Source organism: Lipotes vexillifer, unplaced genomic scaffold, assembly GCF_000442215.2.
Source record: "Lipotes vexillifer unplaced genomic scaffold, Lipotes_vexillifer_v1.1 scaffold921, whole genome shotgun sequence".
NCBI classification, from domain to species: domain Eukaryota; kingdom Metazoa; phylum Chordata; class Mammalia; order Artiodactyla; family Lipotidae; genus Lipotes; species Lipotes vexillifer.
Genome location: NW_006787800.1, coordinates 2,140,667 through 2,160,450, shown reverse-complemented (window position 1 = coordinate 2,160,450; position 19,784 = coordinate 2,140,667). Strand labels below are relative to the sequence as shown.

Below are 19,784 nucleotides of genomic sequence, written 5' to 3'. Positions count from 1 at the left end.
TGCATCCTTGGCCGGCCGGGAGTACAGCAGAGGAGAGAGTATTAATAACTCCGTGGTGACAGGCACCGCTGCGGGAATGTCCTCTCGAACAGGATGAATACGACCACAAGAGCCTGCCCTTGCAGTGTCTCCTTGGCACTCTCCTGAGACAAAGTCAGGATGTCTTTAGGGGCCATGTTTCCAGCCCAGAGTTCCAGCATTTGCCTGAGGTCCGGCAGGCCCGCTCTTAGGGAGGGTGAAGGATGCACACGTGGTGGGGGACCAGACGAGGAGCCCCCCGCTTAACTTCTGCCTGTGCTCCTGGCCTGAGGTGGGCCCCAGCAAGCCATCGAAGGCCTTGCCTTCCTCATTTGCAAGCAGCAGTGATAAAGCCGGCCCTCCCGGGGCCGGTAGGAAACTATGACCACCATGGCAATCATGCTAGAAATAATCATGATAAATCACATTTATTGAGCACTTAGCTCCGGGCACTGGGCTAACCTTTTCATGGGCTTATATCTCAGTTCTGAACCTTAAGTCCACGAGATGGGCATCATAATTATCCTGTTCTACAGATGGGGAAACTGAGGCCCAGAGAGGTTTAGTAACTTCCCAAGGTCACACAGCAATAATGTTGTGGAGCCATGATGGTGCACAGCAGATGTATATGCAATATCAAAATGAAGCATTCCCGTGCCCCTCCAGCCCCTGCAGGATGGTAAGTCCCCACCAGCAGGGACTCTGCTCTCTTCTCGTTGGATTGGGATCAAAGTTCCCAAAGAAAGGCAGGCAACGGGACATGAGAAGTTCAGACACACTCACTGCACTCTGAAAGCTTACACTTTTAGGTATTGTTTTTTTGTTTTTTGAACGTTTTAATATTAAAATTCAAAAGGCACAAAATGGTATTTAGTGAAAAGTCTCCATCTCAGCCCTGCTCCCCGGAGGCAGTAACTGTAACCAGCTGCTTGTAACAGATTATTCCAGAAGAAATCGATGCCTATTTACAGTCTTGTTTAACTACCTGGGGGTCGTGGCTGGCGACTTCAAGTGCTGCCCCCACCAGCACACCACCTCCCTCATATCTTTTCCCCTCCTCCTCTGCTTTCCAGGGAACCCCACCACGAGTCCTCAGCCAGGAAGACACCTGTGCTATGACAGCAATAAAGGCCAAGAAGGAGAAAGCTGAGGACTGCTGACAGCCCCGCCTTCTGTCCGGGAGCTGCTACCTCGACCTCAGGCCCTCCCTCCTCTTGTGGATTTGCGAGTCGCCCCCTTCCCACACTGAAGCATGGTGGTGCAGAACAGCATGGACACCCCTGGCGTGCCACTGGAGCCCTTCCTGCACCAGGTCGGAGGTCACCTGAGCGTACTGAAATATGATGAGTACACGGTGTGTAAGCCCCTCATCTCCCAGGAGCAGAGGTTCTACGAGTCCCTGCCACTGGCCATGAAGCGCTTCACTCCGCAGTACAAAGGTGAGCGTCTGGGCAGGCCCCTGTGCTCAGTATCCCCACATGGGGCCAGCACGGGGGCGGGTGCAGCACACACCTGCCACCTCCTCAAGCACAGTGGTGTGTTGAAGTGTTGCCATGGAGACCTGCCCCTCTCCACAGCCCAGCTGGCCTTCAGAGCCCCAGTTTCTCTAAACTCTTTGAGCCTCCAGGCCTGGAGTGTTATGCCATTTGGCGTCCTACAAATTAGCTCAAGCCACCAGGCTTCGAGGAATTGAGAATGGGATAAAGTGATTCCCCAGCCCCACCCCGCCCTGATGGGGCATCCTGGTCTGTGCTTTGGGAGTGTCATGGCTGGGTCCTGTGACTGTGGTTGGTAAACACAGGACAGGTGGAGACCTCCTTCACCTCCCTCAGGTGACCCAGGTGCATGGCAGGAGCCTCGGGTCTGAGACAGGTTATGGAGGGGCTGGTTGGGAAACCAGAATTCCCACCCTCATCCAGGGGCAAAGCCGGGGCGTTTTGGCGGTGTAGCTGGGGAAAACGGTGCACGGAGCAGTGTGTGTTCTGGATCTGAGCACAGAGTGGGTTCTGGGGAGAGAAGGCTGGGGGTGGGGTGGGGGAGGGCTGCTGTTTGCTGACCTCCGGACAGGGGCACTCTGTGGGCTGCCAGCATCCGCGGGGCAGGCTGTTTTGTTCACATCCAGCCTTCGGTAAAAGCGGTTCACAGGGCTCAGGGCAGGACTCTGCCAGCCGCGGGCCCACAAAGGGATACATACTCAGAGAAAAGACCTCCTTTAGAGGATTTTAGACCTCTAATAAGTCAGTTAAAAACTTACCTGCATTTCAGTGATGTGGATACCTGGGAAGGATGGGGCCTGTCTTCATCGGTGTTTCTCAAAGTGCAGGATCAACCAACTTTACCAGAATTTGTGGTGTGTGTGTGTGTGTGTGTGTGTGTGTGTGTGTGTGTGTGTGTGTGTGTGTTTAAATGCAGGCTTCCAGGCCCCATTCAAGACCTCTGAATCAGAATCCCTAGGGTCAGGGCCTAGGAATCTGTATTCATCATGCTCCAGATTCAGACCCACTGAGAGGGGCCCAAGGCCTTGAGCCCTGGGCATTGCTTCGGTCATGGGCTACCAGCACCTCTGAGAGTCTGAGATAAGACAAATGAGAGACAGGGGTGGACGGCTGGTGTACAGCCTTTGCAGGCCTCCCCGGGGGCCCTCTGGGGCCGCAGGCCAGTGTTGCCCATCAGCTGTGGATCACTGCCCATCTTGTCTGAGCACCCACTGGAACTAACATCTGGCCCTTCACAACTGAACTCAGGCCAGCAAATGGGAGGCAGGATCTCGGGTGGGGTGGCCTCCTGCCCGCAGCATTTCACGCTGGTTCGACACAGCTCTGGAGCTGAGACAGGCTGCCAGGGCAGCCCCAGGCAGAGCGGGGAAGTGAAAGAGGCCGGTGGGTTTCCAGGACCACATCCCGGTGCCCTCCCCGTTCCCTGTCTGCAAGAGCCATCCTCCATTTGTGGGGGGGGGCGGGGGGAGCGGCGGGTGGGTTAGGACCGCACCACTCTGGGGAGTCTTGGGCACTGTCGACTCTCCAGACCCCTCCTCTGCCCTGCTTCCCTCTCAGGTTGGGCCCATCCTGGTATCACCCGCCTTGGGGCCCTGCTAACTTGATAGATTAATTTGAGTCATCACTTCATGCATCAGTCTTTGCCTTGGGGCTTCATTCAGGAGATGATATTTGCAAACAAGTCGGGAGGGGCCCGGTCAGGGAACCACAGGACATCTCTCAGGTGAGACCGCACAGCCTGGCTGAGGGTGAGGGTGAGGCAGAGCCCATGGGCTGGCGTGACACCCAAACAGGAGGTTTCGATGATGCAGAAACGCTGATTCCCGCACCTGCCCGAACACGATCCACATGGTGCCAGCATCCAGGCACCACCCAAGGAAGCGTACATCTGAGGAGACACTAGAAAGGGCCCAGAACTGGGACCCTCAAGCCCTCAGACGCCAGGGGCAGGGAGCTGAAATCAGGTTTGGGATGGGAAAGGGTCCCTCGAAGGACCTCAGGCTGTGCGGGCATCTTGTTACACCAGAAAAGAAAAGTAATATCGGCCAACCCTTAGTGTTCACTCAGTGCCAGACACACTGGAAGCAGTTTCCATGACTGACTCGTTTAATCCTGACAACAGTCCTCTGAGGAAGGTGTTTCTATCATCCCCATTTCACAGGTTAGCAAACTGAGGCACAGAGAGGTTACCCAACTTGCCTCAGGCCACACAGCTAGTGAGGCAGAGCCAGAATTCAAGTTTGGCTCCCAAGTGTGGGCTCTCGGCCCCCCAGGCCGGCCCCACCAGTGACTATCACTGAAGAGACAAGTCCTCAGATGCCCGTGCTCAGGGGTCACCCAGCCCAACGTGGGAGGGGATGTGACTTGCCCAGGGTCACTCAGCTAGTGACCTCAGGTCAGGGGAACTCGAACACTCACAAGGCTGCCACAGGGGTCTCCCTTTTCTTTCTGGTGGGAACAACCCAGAAAGAGAGGCTGTTCCTGACGTGGCCGCCGCACGCCCCAGAGCCCACCCTCTTCCTTCTCACTCCCTGCACGGTGATGGCAGCGGACTGCTGGGCAGGCACGTCTTTCCCAAGGGCAGCTTCCCTGTGCCAGGAGCTCATCTTGGACCCTTTGCTGGGTTCCTTGGGCATGACAGCGTCTTGAGGCTGTGTCCGTCTGCCTCCCAGTCTGCCCATCGGCTTTGGGTGAGTGAGGACATACTCCTAAGTCAAGTTGGTAGTGGACAAGCCAGATTCATATTACAGACAGCGGCAAATAAATGTTCTCTTGAGCTTAAAAATAAATACATGACAGAATATTCACGGAAGCTGCTCGGCCAAATCGAAATTGCTGAGGTGCGCTGGGCACGTCAGCCAAGGCAGTGAGCACTCATGTCTGCCCAGCTGACATGGTCACAGTGGAGGTGCTTGGGGGGCTGGTGAGCAGGCAGACAGGGCCGGGGTCCCCCACTCTCCTGGCCGGGCAGGGGCAGCAGAGTGTTGGGAGCCCATGGGCCGCCAAGTCCCCATGGACACCCAAGGCAAGCTGGAGGCCAGGCTGGAGCCAACAAGTCTCTTGACGAAAAGAATAATCCAAGCCCCAGGGAGTCTGGATTCAACTGACTTGCTGTGCTTGTCAAGGGCAGGCAACCCGAGATTGTTTGCCAGGCCGCTATGTGCTGTGGTCCCGGGTTTCAGAGGGAAGGTCTGGCCTGAGCCGAGAGTGTGTGAGAGAGGGAGGAAGACAGACCAGTAGAGATTCAGAGCCAGGGAGAGGCGTGCAGCGAGACAGAGCGGGAGGGCAGAGACATGGAGTCTTGCTGGGTAGCTCTGACAGTATGAGAAATAGAAAAGACTTTCGGATCTTATAGGTTTGGGGTTATTTGCACCTCTGCTTGCCTCCATCTATTTAGACACTCAGAACGGATGAGATGAGACAAGAGCTGGAGCCTGGAGAAGTGGGTGAAGGTCACATTTCTTGTCCCTCCAGGGAGGCCTCCTGGGCCCAGGGCTCCCCAGGACCGTGGTTTCTGGCAGGCCTGTCACCTTCGCCTCACAAGTGGGAAAGGCCAGGCGGCCGCCGGATGGTAACTTGGACTTAACGAGATCCAAAAGGGCCTTGCCTTTGGCCAGCACCCCTTCCTGCCTCCCCAGGAGCCAGGAGGCTCCAAGCCCCCCAAGGACAAGCACAGAGGCCAGCCAGCTCCCCCTCTTCTCACACCTGGAGGGTAGGCTCTGGGGCCTGGGGGTGTTTCCCAGGTCAGTCCTCCTCCCTGGAACAAGCACAGCGACCCTCCCGCCTAGAAGTCAGGGCTGGAAATGTAACACCGTATCCTTGGGCTTCTTGGCGCTTCCGGCCCTCGGCACTCTCACAAGGTGGTGGCATCGTAGCCTCTCCGTTCGCTCCTGTGGAACAGAATGACCAGAACAAGTGTGACTGGGGACACAGCAGGAGTGTGCCTCATCCACACACGGGTAAACATAGCGTGGTGACACAGGAGTCTCCCGATTAAGTCCCAGGCTCAGTGTGACAGCCTGTTCCGTCTCCCATATTCACGGCTGGCGTGGCCTCCATCCCTTACCAACTGTGTGACCTTGGATGAGTTATCAATCTCTCTGAGCCTCAGTGACCACAGTCAAGTGCCTTGCAGGCTTAGTGATCAACAAAATGCACATAATGCTGGCACACAGTAGGTGTAAAAGACCAGGCAGTGGTTATTACTACTGTGCTTGTGTCCCTGACCTGCCATCAGCCCCCTGCTCTCATGAGCAGGACAGCCCTGGTGGCCTCGGTCTAGGGATGCAGGCTACTGTCCAGGTAAACTACAGAATGCCAGGTTCAAGTGTGCTGTTATGGTTACTATCATGATTACTTCACGGGACACTGGGGCCTGGGATGAGCTAAGGAAGAGCAGAGCTTTTTAAGGAACTGGAGGGAACCGAAGGTCACGCTCAGGCTGCAGAATTAGGGCACTGGGAAACTGAGATGACAGGCCTGGCCCAGGGAGACCACTGAGCTAGGCACAGACGGGCCTGGAGCATGCCTCGCTGAATCATAGAGCAGCCCTGAAAATGAGTGTCTGCTCTGAGCAGCCCAGGAGGGCCGGGCAGGGCCGCACGAGGGGGAATCAGCTGCCTTGGCTGCTGGTTCAGCAGAAATGACCACTTAAACGCTGAGAAGGTGACCAAGTGGCCGGGGGAGGAAAGCAACACCTGGGAGGATGTGGCCACCACAGACAACCCTCCCACTTGTCAGGGTCCCAGCGGAAAATGAGCAGAGTACATGCCAAGGGAGTTAAATAAAGAGAATTTTTCAAGGGACTATTCACAGAATTGCGCACAGGATTGAGGGAGCAACTGGGGAATCCAGGAATTAGGGCTCCACGCTTCCACTGCAGGGGGCATGGGTTCGGTCCCTGGTTGGGGAACTAAGATCCCACATGCCATACAGTGGTGCCAAAAAAAAAAGGGGGGGAATAACTGGGGATGGTGAGGCAACCAGGGAGCGGCACGACTGGAAGACTGTAACCAACCCCAGGCCTGAAGGGCCAAGGTGAGGGCGTGGTGGAGTTGAGCAAGAGGGAGGCTTCAGAGAACCACAGCCACGGCAGAGCCACGCCACAGCAGGGAGGGAACAAGTGGGATAAAGCCCCAACCTTTCTCCTCCCCTCCCCCCATCTCCAGCCAGTGTCCCTCATTGGCCCAGCTGTCAGGCAAAAGAGCCATTGGTGCAGGCTTCCCTGGTGGCGCAGTGGTTGAGAGTCCGCCTGCCGATGCAGGGGACACGGGTTCGTGCCCCAGTCTGGGAAGATCCCACATGCCGCGGAGCGGCTGGGCCCGTGAGCCATGGCCGCTGAGCCTGCGCGTCCGGAGCCTGTGCTCTGCAATGGGAGAGGCCACAACAGTGAGAGGCCCGCGTACCGAAAAAAAAAAAAAGAGCCATTGCTGCATGCCAGAGTCAGCCCCCAGGCACAAGATGGATGGAGAATGGGTTGGTAGAAGGAGCAAAGAGAGGGTCCTCACGGCATCAGCTGCAGGAAGAACAGGGAGCAAAGGACTCTGTAGAGAGCCGGTTCTCTCAAAAACATTCGTGTGGCCGTCTCCTGGGCCACGACCATGAGTATCTTCCACCCTCACCAGAACTCTGGCCAGGCTGGGCACCCACAGAGGGAGGGCTGGACCCTGCCACCAGAGCGAGAAGTCCAAAGAACACCACAGAGCCATTAACATACAGGCCAGAGCCAATGACCTGACCTGGTGAACGTCCTAAAGGAGAAGCTTGGCTAGCGCGTGGGTTCAGTGGGTATCCTCACATCCTTCGCTATCACAGCCAGCGACTGGAGTAGGATGTCATGCCTGGATTACAAACACCGGTGGTTAGGAGGTACCATTGGAGAAATCAAACATGCCTTCTGTTTTCTATCAAAGAACCACATTCTGTCCATAATCTTCACGTGCTGTGCGTCTAACCGAAGGCAATGGCGAACGTCAGTGTGAAAGCCAGGGATGGGAGGAGGATGAAAGAAGGGGCAACCCGAGCACCAGGAGGCTGTTAGAGGAAGGATTCCTGTATGAAGCTGCTCAGATACAGGTTAACAGTGGGGAGAGCCAGGGTGTCAAATGAAGCAGAGGACAAGGGGCAGGAATGAGAGGAGCCCCCAGCTTCCCTCACTGCCACTCAGAGGCGGGGGCCCTCTTTGCAGAGGACCAGCTCAGATGCCCCCAGGTTGGGCCCCGGTGAGGTGCTGTGGGGTGCCTGGGTGGTGTGCTCACGCACAGAGGAGTGGAGATGTGAGGACGAAATGTATGCGGCTGCTTTGTTTCAAGCATGAAGGAGCAGGGAGAGGTGACGAAGCAGAAGCTGTGCCAGCATCCATACGAGGCCATTTTCTGCAGGCTCCGCAGCTCTGGGCTCATTCTGGAACAGGATCGGGTTCAGGCCAGTTCCCGTAGCTCTTCCTTGAGAGACGACTTGGGGAAGGGGGGGCGGTTGACCACTGCCATTAAACTATAGTTCAAAAGGACATCACACTGCATCCACTCCGTAAATGTCATCTGGTTTCTCCATCCCTCCCCTTCTGCAGGCACCATCACCGTGCACCTCCGGAAAGACAGCCGAGGCCATCTCAGCCTGGTTGCCAACCCACTGAAGGAGGTCCGGGGGCCCTTCCAGGTCTCCACAGAGTCGGCGGCCGTGGCCATATGGCAGACCCTCCAGCAGACCACCAGCAGCAGCAGTGCCCTCCCCCTCCCCCAGTGGCAGCAAACCCAGCTGGCACACTCACTCAAGGAGAGGTGAGGGCCACTTGGCAGGATGACAGAACCCGGGCCGCACGTCCCTAGCAGGCACCAGCACTGCTCCCACCTGTGCCCAGGCCGATGGCTCCCCATTAGGGCCAGAGCCGAGAAAAGGAGAAATTCAGATGAAGGCTCTGTCTAGAATAAGCCACGTGACCAAAAAAAAAAAAAAAAAAAAAAAAAAAAGGAATGCATTTTCTTTGGTGCCACTTCTAGAGGGAGGATTTCAATGCATTTCATCTCGGAAGTGGATGCACACGCCGAGTCCTATACAGAGCAGACATTCAGTGTATATTTGTTTCATTAAATACCTGTTTCACTGAGACCATGAGGTGTCTCTGGAGGGGGAAAATGTGCAGAGCAGAAACCCCAGAATAGTTGACATAAAGGAAAAGTGTGGCTAATGCCTCTCTAAAATCATCTTCCGTAGTGGTCAAGACTGGAGAGGAGAGAGGTCAATTGCAGTGCTCCGTGGGGCCCTGGAGACTCAGGCGGCTCAGGATGCCCAAGGTCCTTGGAGAGTTCTCAGATTAGCTGACCTTTCTCAGAAGAAAAGGATCCCTGGGGATTTTTTAAACACTTGTGGGAAACGAAAGGGAGCTAATACAATGAAAGTACCTCCCTTCCCCAAGGATCTAATTAAGCCTCCCAGCTTGGCATCAGGAAGCGGTGCATATTATCTCCATGTTACAGACGGGAAGCCAAGATGCAGAGGGCAGGAGCGGGTGGACCAAGGACCTATGATTCTCCTCCCCGCACACCCCGATGGCATCTGAAGCCACAGTAACAGCCTAACCTCCAGCTTTCTGATTCCAGGCAGGGTCACCACCTCTATACTGTGTTGCCTCCAAAGGGAGGTAATGACCCAGGTCATTTACAAGTGAATTTAAACTGCCTCAGCCCCCCTGAGGAGGTGACATGCTCCGGTGAGTTATTCCGGACTTTAGAGAGACCCCTGCGAGGCCTGCAGCGTGGCCTGATCTGGTGCCCCGGGGCCTGAGCAGGGCGGGCAGGGCACTCCGAGGTCCTGCAGGCATCCTGAGAGTTAGCCAGGGAGGGTCCAGCCAGGAGAGCCCAGCCAGTCACAGGGGCCCTGACTGTCGTGTGCTCCCCTCGCCCGCAGCCCAGCCACAGCACTCCTGAGGTCCGAGCTCCAACCCAAGGCCCAAGTCCCCTCCCTGGTGGAGGATGTGAACGGGAACCACACAGAGCGGAGAAGCTTTAACCCATGGGGCCTGCATTGCCACCAGGCCCACCTGAGCCGCCTGTGCGCTGAGTACCCTGAGAACAAGAGGCACCGTATCCTTGCCCATGACCCGCCCGCCCGCCCAGCCACCACTGGCGCGGGGCGGTGAAGGGCGTGAGAGACAGACGTTTCGGGGCAGGGCCAAGGGAGGTGTGGGTAGGGAGAGACAGCCTGATGTGAGAGAGAGTGGGAGGCACAAGCCCTCCCACCTGGGACCTAGGAGAAAGCAGATCTCTCCAAAAGAAAAGCCAGAGGCTGGGGAAGGAGAACTGCGGGGAGAAACTGAACAGAGTGCCCCTGTTTGGGCCACTGGCTGTGTCTCTGCCACCTGGGCAGTGGGGATGGACAGGGCTGGGGTCTCTGTGGGCAGATCGGAAAGATGACTGCCACGCTGGGTGGGGGTAGGGGTGCGGCTTCAAAGGGAGGGTGGGTCCCTGCACCCAACCTCCCTTTTACACCTCCCACAAACTCAGTGAGCAAATTCAGGCTTGAAATGGCCCCCTTTTGTCACCTCTGGGCTCCTTCCTGCACAGCGGTGGCTGGTTTCTCTGTATTTACTAAGACACATCTGCAACCCTCATCCCTAAGAAGCTTTTGCAGGATGATTACTCCGTTGAAATAATATTCCTGCAACTCATCTCTGAAGCTAATATCAACCCACTTCTCCCCAAAAGGTATTGGCCCATTCAGTGACTCGAGGTTTTAGCCTTATGATTTTCTGCCATAGCATGTAAATTGGGCATGGCCTGCCAGGGATTTCACTCCTGCATTTAAATTACAACCTCAGAGCAAAAAGGAAAAGGAAAAGAAGCTCACATCCGCATCAACTCCCCCTAAATAAATGGACTTATGAAAGCAGCCTGCAAAGTTAATACCTTGAATTCTTCACAGTGACTGCCAGGCTGGTCTGTAATGAAAGAAATGGGAGTGAAGGGATGGGGCTCAGAGGAGGGAATCTCCAGCCAGCTTCAGAGGCCGGCTAACCGCCTCCTGTGGGGCAGTGGCCTTTATGTCCTCAGAAGCCTTCCTTAAAGTAGCATGACCAGGGTTCCTGCTGCTGGAAAACGTCGTGTCACAGTACAAGCATCCCTGCATCTTAGATCTGAAGATGGGGACCCGGCAGCACGGGGACGATGCGTCAGAGGAGAAGAAAGCCCGCCACATGACAAAGTGCGCACGGAGCACCTCGGCCTGCCTGGGCGTGCGCATCTGCGGCATGCAGGTAGGTGCGGGACATCTGCGGGGCTGGGCATCCTGACATGTCCGCTAGGGGCAAGGATGTCTCCCATCCAGATGCTGCTGCCCCCCGCAGGACCTTTCATTTTGTGGGAGCAACAGAGACGGCGGCCAAGCACCTCTTTCACCAAGAAAACGTGTATCCTGGTCTAGGACACACTGGGTTTTTTAAAGAGCGCCTTTCAGGATAGTGATATCAAAACCCCACCATTTTGGGGGAGTGTAAATTGGTGCAGCCACTATGGAAAACAGTGTGGAGGTTCCTCAAAAAACTGAAAATAGAATTGCCATATAAAAAAAAAAAAAAAAGAATTGCTATATGATCCAGCAATCCCACTCCTGGGCATATATTCTGACAAAACTGTAATTCAAAAAGATACATGCACCCCCATGTGTATAGCAGCACTATTTACAATAGCCAAGACATGGAAAGAACCTAAATGTCCATCGACAGATGAGTGGGTAAAGAAGATGTGGTATATATATATATATATATATATATATATATATATATATATATATACAGTGGAATACTACTCAGCCATAATAGGAATGAAATAATGCCATTTGCAGCAACACGGATGGACCTAGAGATTATCATACTAAGTGAAGTAAGTCAGACAGAGAAAGACAAATACCATATGACATCACTTATATGTGGAATCTAAAATATGACACAAATGAACTTCTATGAAGCAGAAACAGACTCACATAGAGAACACACTGTGGTTGCCAAGGGGGGCGGGGAGGGATATATTGGGAGTTTGGGATGGGCAGATGCAAACTATTATACATAGGATGGATAAACAACAAGGTCCTACTGTATAGCACAGGGAACTATATTCAATATCCTGTGATAAACAATAATGGAAAAGAATATATATAACTGAATCCCTTTGCTGTACAGAAGAAATTAACACAACATTGTAAATCAACTGTACATCAATAAAATTTAAAAAAACACCATTTTAAAACTCATCTCAGGATCTCTGGCAGTTGGAACTTTCCATGTGACCACATTGGTCCTGCCCATGTTGAGAGCAGACCTTTGATGACAGTGTGCGAGCAGGTCTGGGAGAGAGCTGAGAGAAAGCTTCTCTGCGTGCTCTGTTGGTTCCTGGTTCTCTTGAACCATAAGCTGAACCCTCTCCTTCTCAGATGCTGGCAGGCAATCTGCTCTTTGAATCCTTATTGGCCATTTCCTGTTCTTTCTCTGCCTTTTCTGCTGCTTCTTGCTACCTCTTCTCAGTTAACAAAGTGGGAAGGTCATAACCTGCAAAGCCCAGCAAAGGAATGGTTAATTTTTTATTGCCCCAACTCCGCACTTCATTTTTGCTGCTCTGATGTGGCTTATAGCCAGGGCTGCAGGAGAACAGGAGGAAATAAACTTCCTCCAGTGGCTCACTCTTAGAGTCTATCTACTAAAGCAAAACCAGACACGGATTTTATGGTAACCGTTATCGCTTTCCTTAGCTGAAACTGCCACCCCTTGAAGCTGGAAGTTGAGTCTATAAATGTGTGGCACAGATGTCCCTAGGAAGGCTTGAAATGCAGTCCTCAAGAGAATGGAATGTGACAATTTGTGGAGTACATGGAATCTCTCTCTGGACCTCAAACCTTCTGAAATTGATCTGATTTATCTACAAAGAGATACCTGTCTTGTGCTTAGGAAGGCTAATTATAACAGCTGATCTCCAGCCCTCCAAAGGCAACACCAAGTCTATCGTATCTTTCTGATTTTTTTTTCAATTCCTGTTTTCTGTAAACATATCATGTAATCTGAAGGCAGGGAAGACCTGAGAAACTGTCTTGGTCAGGTACGGGCAGCCCTTCCCAGGTGTGCCAGGCAGAGGTGTGCCAACTCACCCTCTGGCCATGCCAGCCACTGACCTCCGTTCAGCCTCTGCCCACCTCTGCCATCTGAATGAAATGGGAGCGGCTGCCACTGTCTCCCCCCTCAGCATCTCTCCTCCATCTGCTCCCTTCCGGTGGCCAAGACGTGACAGGGGAGGGGAGAAGGGCTGATGCTAAAGAGAGGAGCCACCAACCCCACAGAGCTGCTGTGAACCTTCCCTGCTCCATCCAGGCTCCCCTCAACCTCACTGGCTGCCTGGAAACTCCATCCACACCTGATCTGGCCTGTCTTTTCATCTCCAAACAATTCACCCCACTCTACCCCCAGAGTCATTACGGTTTTCTTAGAATTTGCAGAGAAAGGACTTCATAAACTTTGTTGGGGGAAATTTTAATCTACTTGGCTTTCCAAGGCCATTGGCTGTGATTTCAGATTCCCACTAAAGCTTTCTCGCTTGGGTTTGCTAATATTTAAAGAGGGCCAGAAGCCAGGGTTTAAATCATGGTTTGGAGGTTGACATTGGAAATTCACAAGAAAGGAGATCCAAACCTTTCCCTGGTGGGTGGAGGGTCACCTTCATAGGATGAAGGATCTTTAGACCTTGGATTCCTATTAAAGGCTTGCACAGAAAGCATTTTAAAATGTAAAAGTTACACTGGTGCTTGATGAAAGATCATCTTGCCAGTCATTGCAGCCATTCTTGCCCTGCATCTCTAGAAATCTGTTTATATATTAGGTAGTTTGTGATGCTGCCACTGTAGCAGATGTGATTTTTTTCTTTTAAGTTTGCAATTCTTCACATTTTCTATCTTCTTTTTAATGTAAGGTTTATCAAACCGATAAGAAGCACTTTCTCTTCAAAGACAAGTACTATGGAAGAAAACTCTCAGTGGAGGGCTTCAGGCAAGCGCTTTACCAGTTCCTGCACGATGGGACCCGGCTCCGCATGGAGCTGCTAGAACCCATCCAGCACCAGCTCCGGGCCCTCCTCTCAGTCATTAGGAGCCAGAGTTCATACCGGTTCTACTCCAGCTCTCTCCTCATCATCTATGATGGGCAGGAGATCCTACAGACGCCCCACGGCAGCAATGTCGTCAAAGTTGACATCCGGATGATCGACTTTGCTCACACAACATACAAAGGCTCCCGGAATGAACACACCACCTACGATGGACCAGATCCAGGCTATATCTTTGGCCTGGAAAACCTCATCCAGATCTTGCAGGATATTCAAGAAGGAGAATGAGACTTGTTGGGCCCATCCAGATTTTTCTGGAGGATAGCTCTCCAAAGGGGCCTGTTGGTAGCTAGGGTAGTCTACACACCCCTGAGATGTGTCTGTAATAATTATATCTACATTCAAAAGCCATCTCTATACATGGCAGGCTATATACTAACAGCTGCTAAGGAAACTAGCTCTGGAGGTGATTCACGTACCCTGGCATCTTGCACTCAAGCCAGTTGTCGTAGGCTGCACAGCAGGATGAAATGGTGCCTTTCTGGAGTAAAGGGTGGGGTGCAGAGGAGTTACAGGCCAGCATTACAGTGAGATTCTGGAGTATTTGCACTTAAAGATGCTTTCTTTTTGTCATGCTGCAGTCTCACAAGCTGTAAGGCAAAACAAACAAACAAACAAACAAACAAACAAACAAAAAAACCTTACTTGAGGAAGCCTAGAAGAATGAGTTCCCTAGTTATCGTTTTTTTCTGCTCACATGGGCTGCTGGCTCCCAGGGCAGACAGAGCTAACGAATGTCTCTTACCTTCCTCAGAGGCACTGTTTGTGGGGCAGGGTGAACTGGGACAGATCTGCCCATCTCACCAGCTTTGTCCCCAGGTTCTGAATGGACAAGGACAATCCCAGACACAGTACTGGCAAACCAAGACCCCAGCTTCCCCATTTTGGCCCCTGGAGACGCGGGTCCTATGGGAAGTGATGATTTTGTCAGATTCTGACCATGAAATATAGCTTCCGGTGGGGGTGAACTGCACATAAGGAAGATGCGAACTTCTACTCTCTGCTTTCTATTTATTTATTTAGGGGGTGGGGTGGGGGAGTCAGAAGAGAGGAGCCTGGAGGACCCAGGAAACCAGGCAATGTTTACGAGACGGGTGAGCAAGTGTAAATACGGAACTGAGAGCAAACGGTTCTAATTAATTCCTTCTTCTGCAGCGTGGAAACCTATTATAATGCCCTCGAGTCAAGCACTGAGATACATTACCCAATTAGGGAAATAAATTTGTTAATAAAATTGCTGAGGTCACCAGTGATTATTTGGTGTGCATTATTACCCCTTCTGTTTGTTGATTCTGATCATCACACTGTATGGTAATTCCAACTTATGGGTGATTAAAGTATACACAGCAAGAACACTTCACCGATTTCCTTATAATCCTTCGGGGAACCTGGGTGAGAAATGGTGGCTAATAAAATATCTGCGTGTATCACAAAGGCGGGCACCATACCTGAGAAGTAAGTGGTCCTTTCACGTGAACCTTATACAGTGCAAAATGAAACCATTTTTGTATTCTCATAGCTAATTATCATCAACTTTCAAAAATCCGCACCAAAAAAAGAAAAAAATCCACACCAATAGAAGAAAAGAGTGCCTGCACAATAAAAACTTTTGTTTAATTTTGGTTTACATTATATGGATTTCCAAGCAAGGTAACTTGCCTACTCGTGTTTGGCCGAGGTAAAGATGTGACTGATTTGCATGCCCTGTGTCCATGGTGGAGAACTGAGTCAAAACACGCTGAGTGGCAAAAGGAAGTCAGCCAAAAACAAAATATTTGCTAATGATGAAAGGGAGCCCGATATACTGCCTTTTCTGGGTCACTTCCTTGCTTGAGAACCTGGTACCACATCAACCAAGCCCAAAGCTCCCTGGCTGCGCTTCTGATTTCTGTCCCCATTCTCTGCCTTTTGTACTGTGGGAGCTGCCTGAGGCTGAGGGGAATGTCAGCTGGAATCTAAGTCTTTTCGGACTGGCCACCCATGTGGCTAACCATGCTGCAACTGCTCTCCGTGGCTGGCTCCTTCTCTCTGCCGATGTGATGACCCGCTACCCCTTTACCCCACGGTGCCCTTCATGGGCGGCCTCCTTCCTCCTCTGCAAATCTTCTGAGGTTCAGCCCAAATGATTCTCTCCTCCTCCTGAAGATGTCACCAACAATAGTGCAGTTTGTTGCAAGGGACAAATGTGGCTACCGTTTTAGACTGTTCTTCCTAGACTCCTGGACTCAGAGGGGCAACTGTGGTCTGGAAGCTTGTGTGAGGCTTTGCAGATTCAGCAACTTGGCTGAATGAGTCCCCCCAAGTATTGCAAATCTGGGTAGAGGGAGAACAGAAAGATTCAGAGAAAAGAGAAAGTGATGGGTGTGTGTGTGTTTGCTCTCCAATCTGAGTTCACTGAAAAATGGCAAAAGGGTGAGGGAGCCCCAGGTATCCAGCAATCGGCAAGCACAACCCTGTCCTGCTCAGCTGTTCCCTGCTGACCTGTTTGCGAAGTGCTATGGATGATCCAGCTCTTGGGAGCTTAGATTCTAGTTGAGGAGGCAAGAAAAACACAAATGAATTGACCACAAACCACACGGTACATACCCAATGATACAGCGGATTAATCCACATGGTACAGATGATCAATCCCGTGATAAAGCTGAACAGGTTTGCGGAGAGCTGAGTCATCACGGAAACTTGGAGGAGGTGAGACTTCATCTGGGCCATGAAAGGTGACAGGAGTGGGAAGGGGCTGGGGCATTGGTGAGGGGTGGGCAGTGGAAGGAGGGAAAAATCCAGCAGGCTCGTGAGTCTGTTGACAGACAGCCCAGTCAGAGTGGGGGTTTTGTGGCTGGGAGTAGAAGTGAGCAGAAAGACGGAGTGAGCCCAGATGGTGGAGACCCTTGGAAATCTGGCCAAGTATCTCATTCATTTGTTCGCGATTTCATTCATCTGTCCTTCCTTCCCTCCATTCATCCACACAACAGATATTTTCCGAGTGCCTGGTGCTTGACGCACGGTGCCAGGGCCTTATAGGAAACCAGGAAGTGTGAGGATTGTGATGTTATCCTTAAGAACCTTTTGACTTAATGAGAGAGTAAAGACCCTCATGTGAAAATATCACGGGTGCTTCAACAGGGGATGCGGGCCGTTTCCTCAGCAGTGCAGCATGCTACACAGGAGAGCAGAGGCAGTGAGGACTCCCTGCCACATGGGGTGATCACAGAGGTGAAGCTGAGCCTTGAAAGGGAGGCAGGTCTGAAAGGTGATCAAGAAGGGCGGGTGTTCCAGGAAAAGGATCAACAACCACAGGAACGGGGAATCAAGCATTCTGCTCAGGGCACAGCGAGTGGCCTGAGTTGACCACAGAAGGATGATGTACGGGGTACCGAGGGAGATTAAGATGGAAATGGAGAAACTCCAGAATGTGAGAGTTAGAAAGGGCCTCTGGGGTCTTCCCTGGTGGCGCAGTGGTTGGGAGTCTGCCTGCCGATGCAGGGGACATGGGTTCGTACCCCAGTCCGGGAGGATCCCACATGTCACGGAGCAGCTAGGCCCGTGAGCCATGGCCGCTGAGCCTGCGCATCCGGAGCCTGTGCTCTGCAGCGGGAGAGGCCACAGCGGTGAGAGACCCGCATACCACAAAAAAAAGAAAAAAAAAGAAAGGGCCTCTGAACCTTCCGCCTCTACTGCTAGCTCTCACCTGGAACACTGCAAGAGCCTTTCTTCCCCAGACTGGGGAGCTCTCTTCTTCTTTGAACTGAGAAACACACAGGTAGTAGTCAGAGGAGGATAACTATTTGCAGACAATCTCCATATATCAGTGGCTTCACATTTCGATCCACTTGGGTTGGCAGAGAGTCTCTGCTCCACACAGCCATCCAGGGATCCAGGATCCTTCCATCCTGTGACACCACCATCTTCAACCACAGTCCTGAAATTTAGACAGCATGGAGAAGGCAGCCCTCACATCCCATCCTGTGGCCCTACCCAGATGGAGTGGGGGGGGCTGAGATTGCTTTAATTGCGTGCACAGGATGAGGAAATTGGTTTGATGAGAACCTAGTGCGTCTCTACTGTAAGCTCTTTCTCCATAAACCTCACGTCAAATTGATACCTGACTTATGGGGGGGAGAAACAGAGACATAAAGAGCAAGTGGGGGCGTATGGGGTTAGCAGGGGACTGGTAGCGCCAGAACTGGGGGTTCTGACCCAGATCCTCCCCCAGGCTGTGTCCTCACACAATGAGTGTGCCCAGAGTGCTGGCAGGTTGGCTTAGCCTCTCCCCAACCTCAGTTTCCTCGTCTGTCCCACGGGACCTCTGACTCGGTCCTCAAGACAGATGATGGGGAGAAGCAGCTGCTCCTGACCCCCAACACACACACCGGCTGGGGTGCAGGGACAAGGGCAGCCTGGGAGACAGTCAGCCAGCCCCACCTCTGTCCCTCTGGAGTCCCCTGTGTGATTGAAGAGGAAGCTCAAAAGCAGAGTGTTATTACAGCTTTTCCATAATGCAATGTCATCAGGAAGGCCTGGGCCTCTGGGCAGCACCCTGGCAGCCCCATCACTCTTCCCAGCTGCACGGAGCCTTTCGGACCATGCTGGAAAGGGCAGGAAGCAGTCTAATAAAGCACATGGCAAGGCAAGACCACTCTCAGCATCTCTTCAGAATGATCTAAACTTTGGACTTTTGATTTAAATCTGCATCCTCTGTGGCCAAAACATAAAACAGAAGATGAGGGAAAGAACAAAAGTGAAAGTGTCGGTGCCAAGAATCAGAGGGGAGGGAGGGAGGGAGGAAAGCAGCTCTGGGATGACACCAAGTCAGGCGCTGGCCAGACAGGCTGACTTGCACCCAGGTTGGCTCCTTTCCATTATGCATTGCTCAGAACCCCTCCCTTCTGTCAGTAAGCTGCCCTGAGATGGGACAGGAAGTTTGAGAGCTCATCCTAGAACAAACTCCAGAAATCTGCCCGCCCCCGATTTGCTCTCCACCGTTCTCCCTCAGACCTCTAAAGAGGGGGTGGGAATGTTCATTGCAGCTCTGTTTACAATAGCCAAGACATGGAAGCAACCTAAGTGTCCATCATCGGATGAATGGATAAAGAAGATGTGGCACATATATACAATGGAATATTACTCAGCCATAAAAAGAAACGAAACTGAGTTATTTGTAGTGAGGTGGATGGACCTAGAGCCTGTCATACAGAGTGAAGTAAGTCAGAAAGCGAAAAACAAATACCGTATGCTAACACATATATATGGAATCTAAAAAGAAAAAAAATGGTTCTGAAGAACCTAGTGGCAGGACAGGAATAAAGACGCAGACATAGGGACTTCCCTAGTGGCACAGTGGTTAAGAATCCGCCTGCCAATGCGGGGGACACAGGTTCGAGCCCTGGTCCAGGAAGATCCCACATGCCGCGGAGCAACTAAGCCCATGTGCCACAAGTACTGAGCCTGTGCTCTAGAACCCGCGAACCACAACTACTGAAGCCTGCGTGCCTAGAGCCGGTGCTCCACAACAAGAGAAGCCACTGCAATGAGAAGCCCTTGCACTGCAACGAAGAGTAGCCCCCGCTCGCTGCAAGTAGAGAAAGCCTGTGAGCAGCAACAAAGAACCAACACAGCCATAATTTAATTAATTAATTAATTAATTAATTTAAAAAAAGACGCAGACATAGAGAATGGACTTGAGGACACAGGGAGGGGGAAGGGTAAGCTGGGACGAAGTGAAAGAGTGGCATGGACTTATATATACTACCAAATGTAAAATAGATAGCTAGATTCCATATATATGTGTTAGCATACGGTATTTGTTTTTCTCTTTCTGACTTACTTCACTCTGTATGACAGACTCTGGGTCCATCCACCTCACTACAAATAACTCAATTTTGTTTCTTTTTATGGCTGAGTAATATTCCATTGTATATATGTGCCACATCTTCTTTATCCATTCATCCGATGAGGGACACTTAGGTTGCTTCCATCTCCTGGCTATTGTAAATAGAGCTGCAATGAACATTTTGGTACATGACTCTTTTTGAATTATGGTTTTCTCAGGGTATATGCCCAGTAGTGGGATTGCTGGGTCGTATGGTAGTTCTATTTGTAGTTTTTTAAGGAACCTCCATACTGTTCTCCATAGTGG

The 19,784-nt window shown here is 52.0% G+C and overlaps 1 protein-coding gene across 1 annotated transcript; it reads left to right on the top strand.

Moving 5' to 3' along the window:
• The first annotated feature begins 1,270 nt into the window (after positions 1–1,270).
• Positions 1,271–13,879, top strand: IP6K3 (inositol hexakisphosphate kinase 3). Its single transcript, XM_007460845.1, has 5 exons — positions 1,271–1,457; positions 8,083–8,293; positions 9,420–9,595; positions 10,589–10,764; positions 13,460–13,879. Exons 1-5 carry the CDS (start codon positions 1,271–1,273, stop codon positions 13,877–13,879), a joined length of 1,170 nt encoding a protein of 389 aa, XP_007460907.1.
• The last annotated feature ends 5,905 nt before the right edge of the window (positions 13,880–19,784 follow it).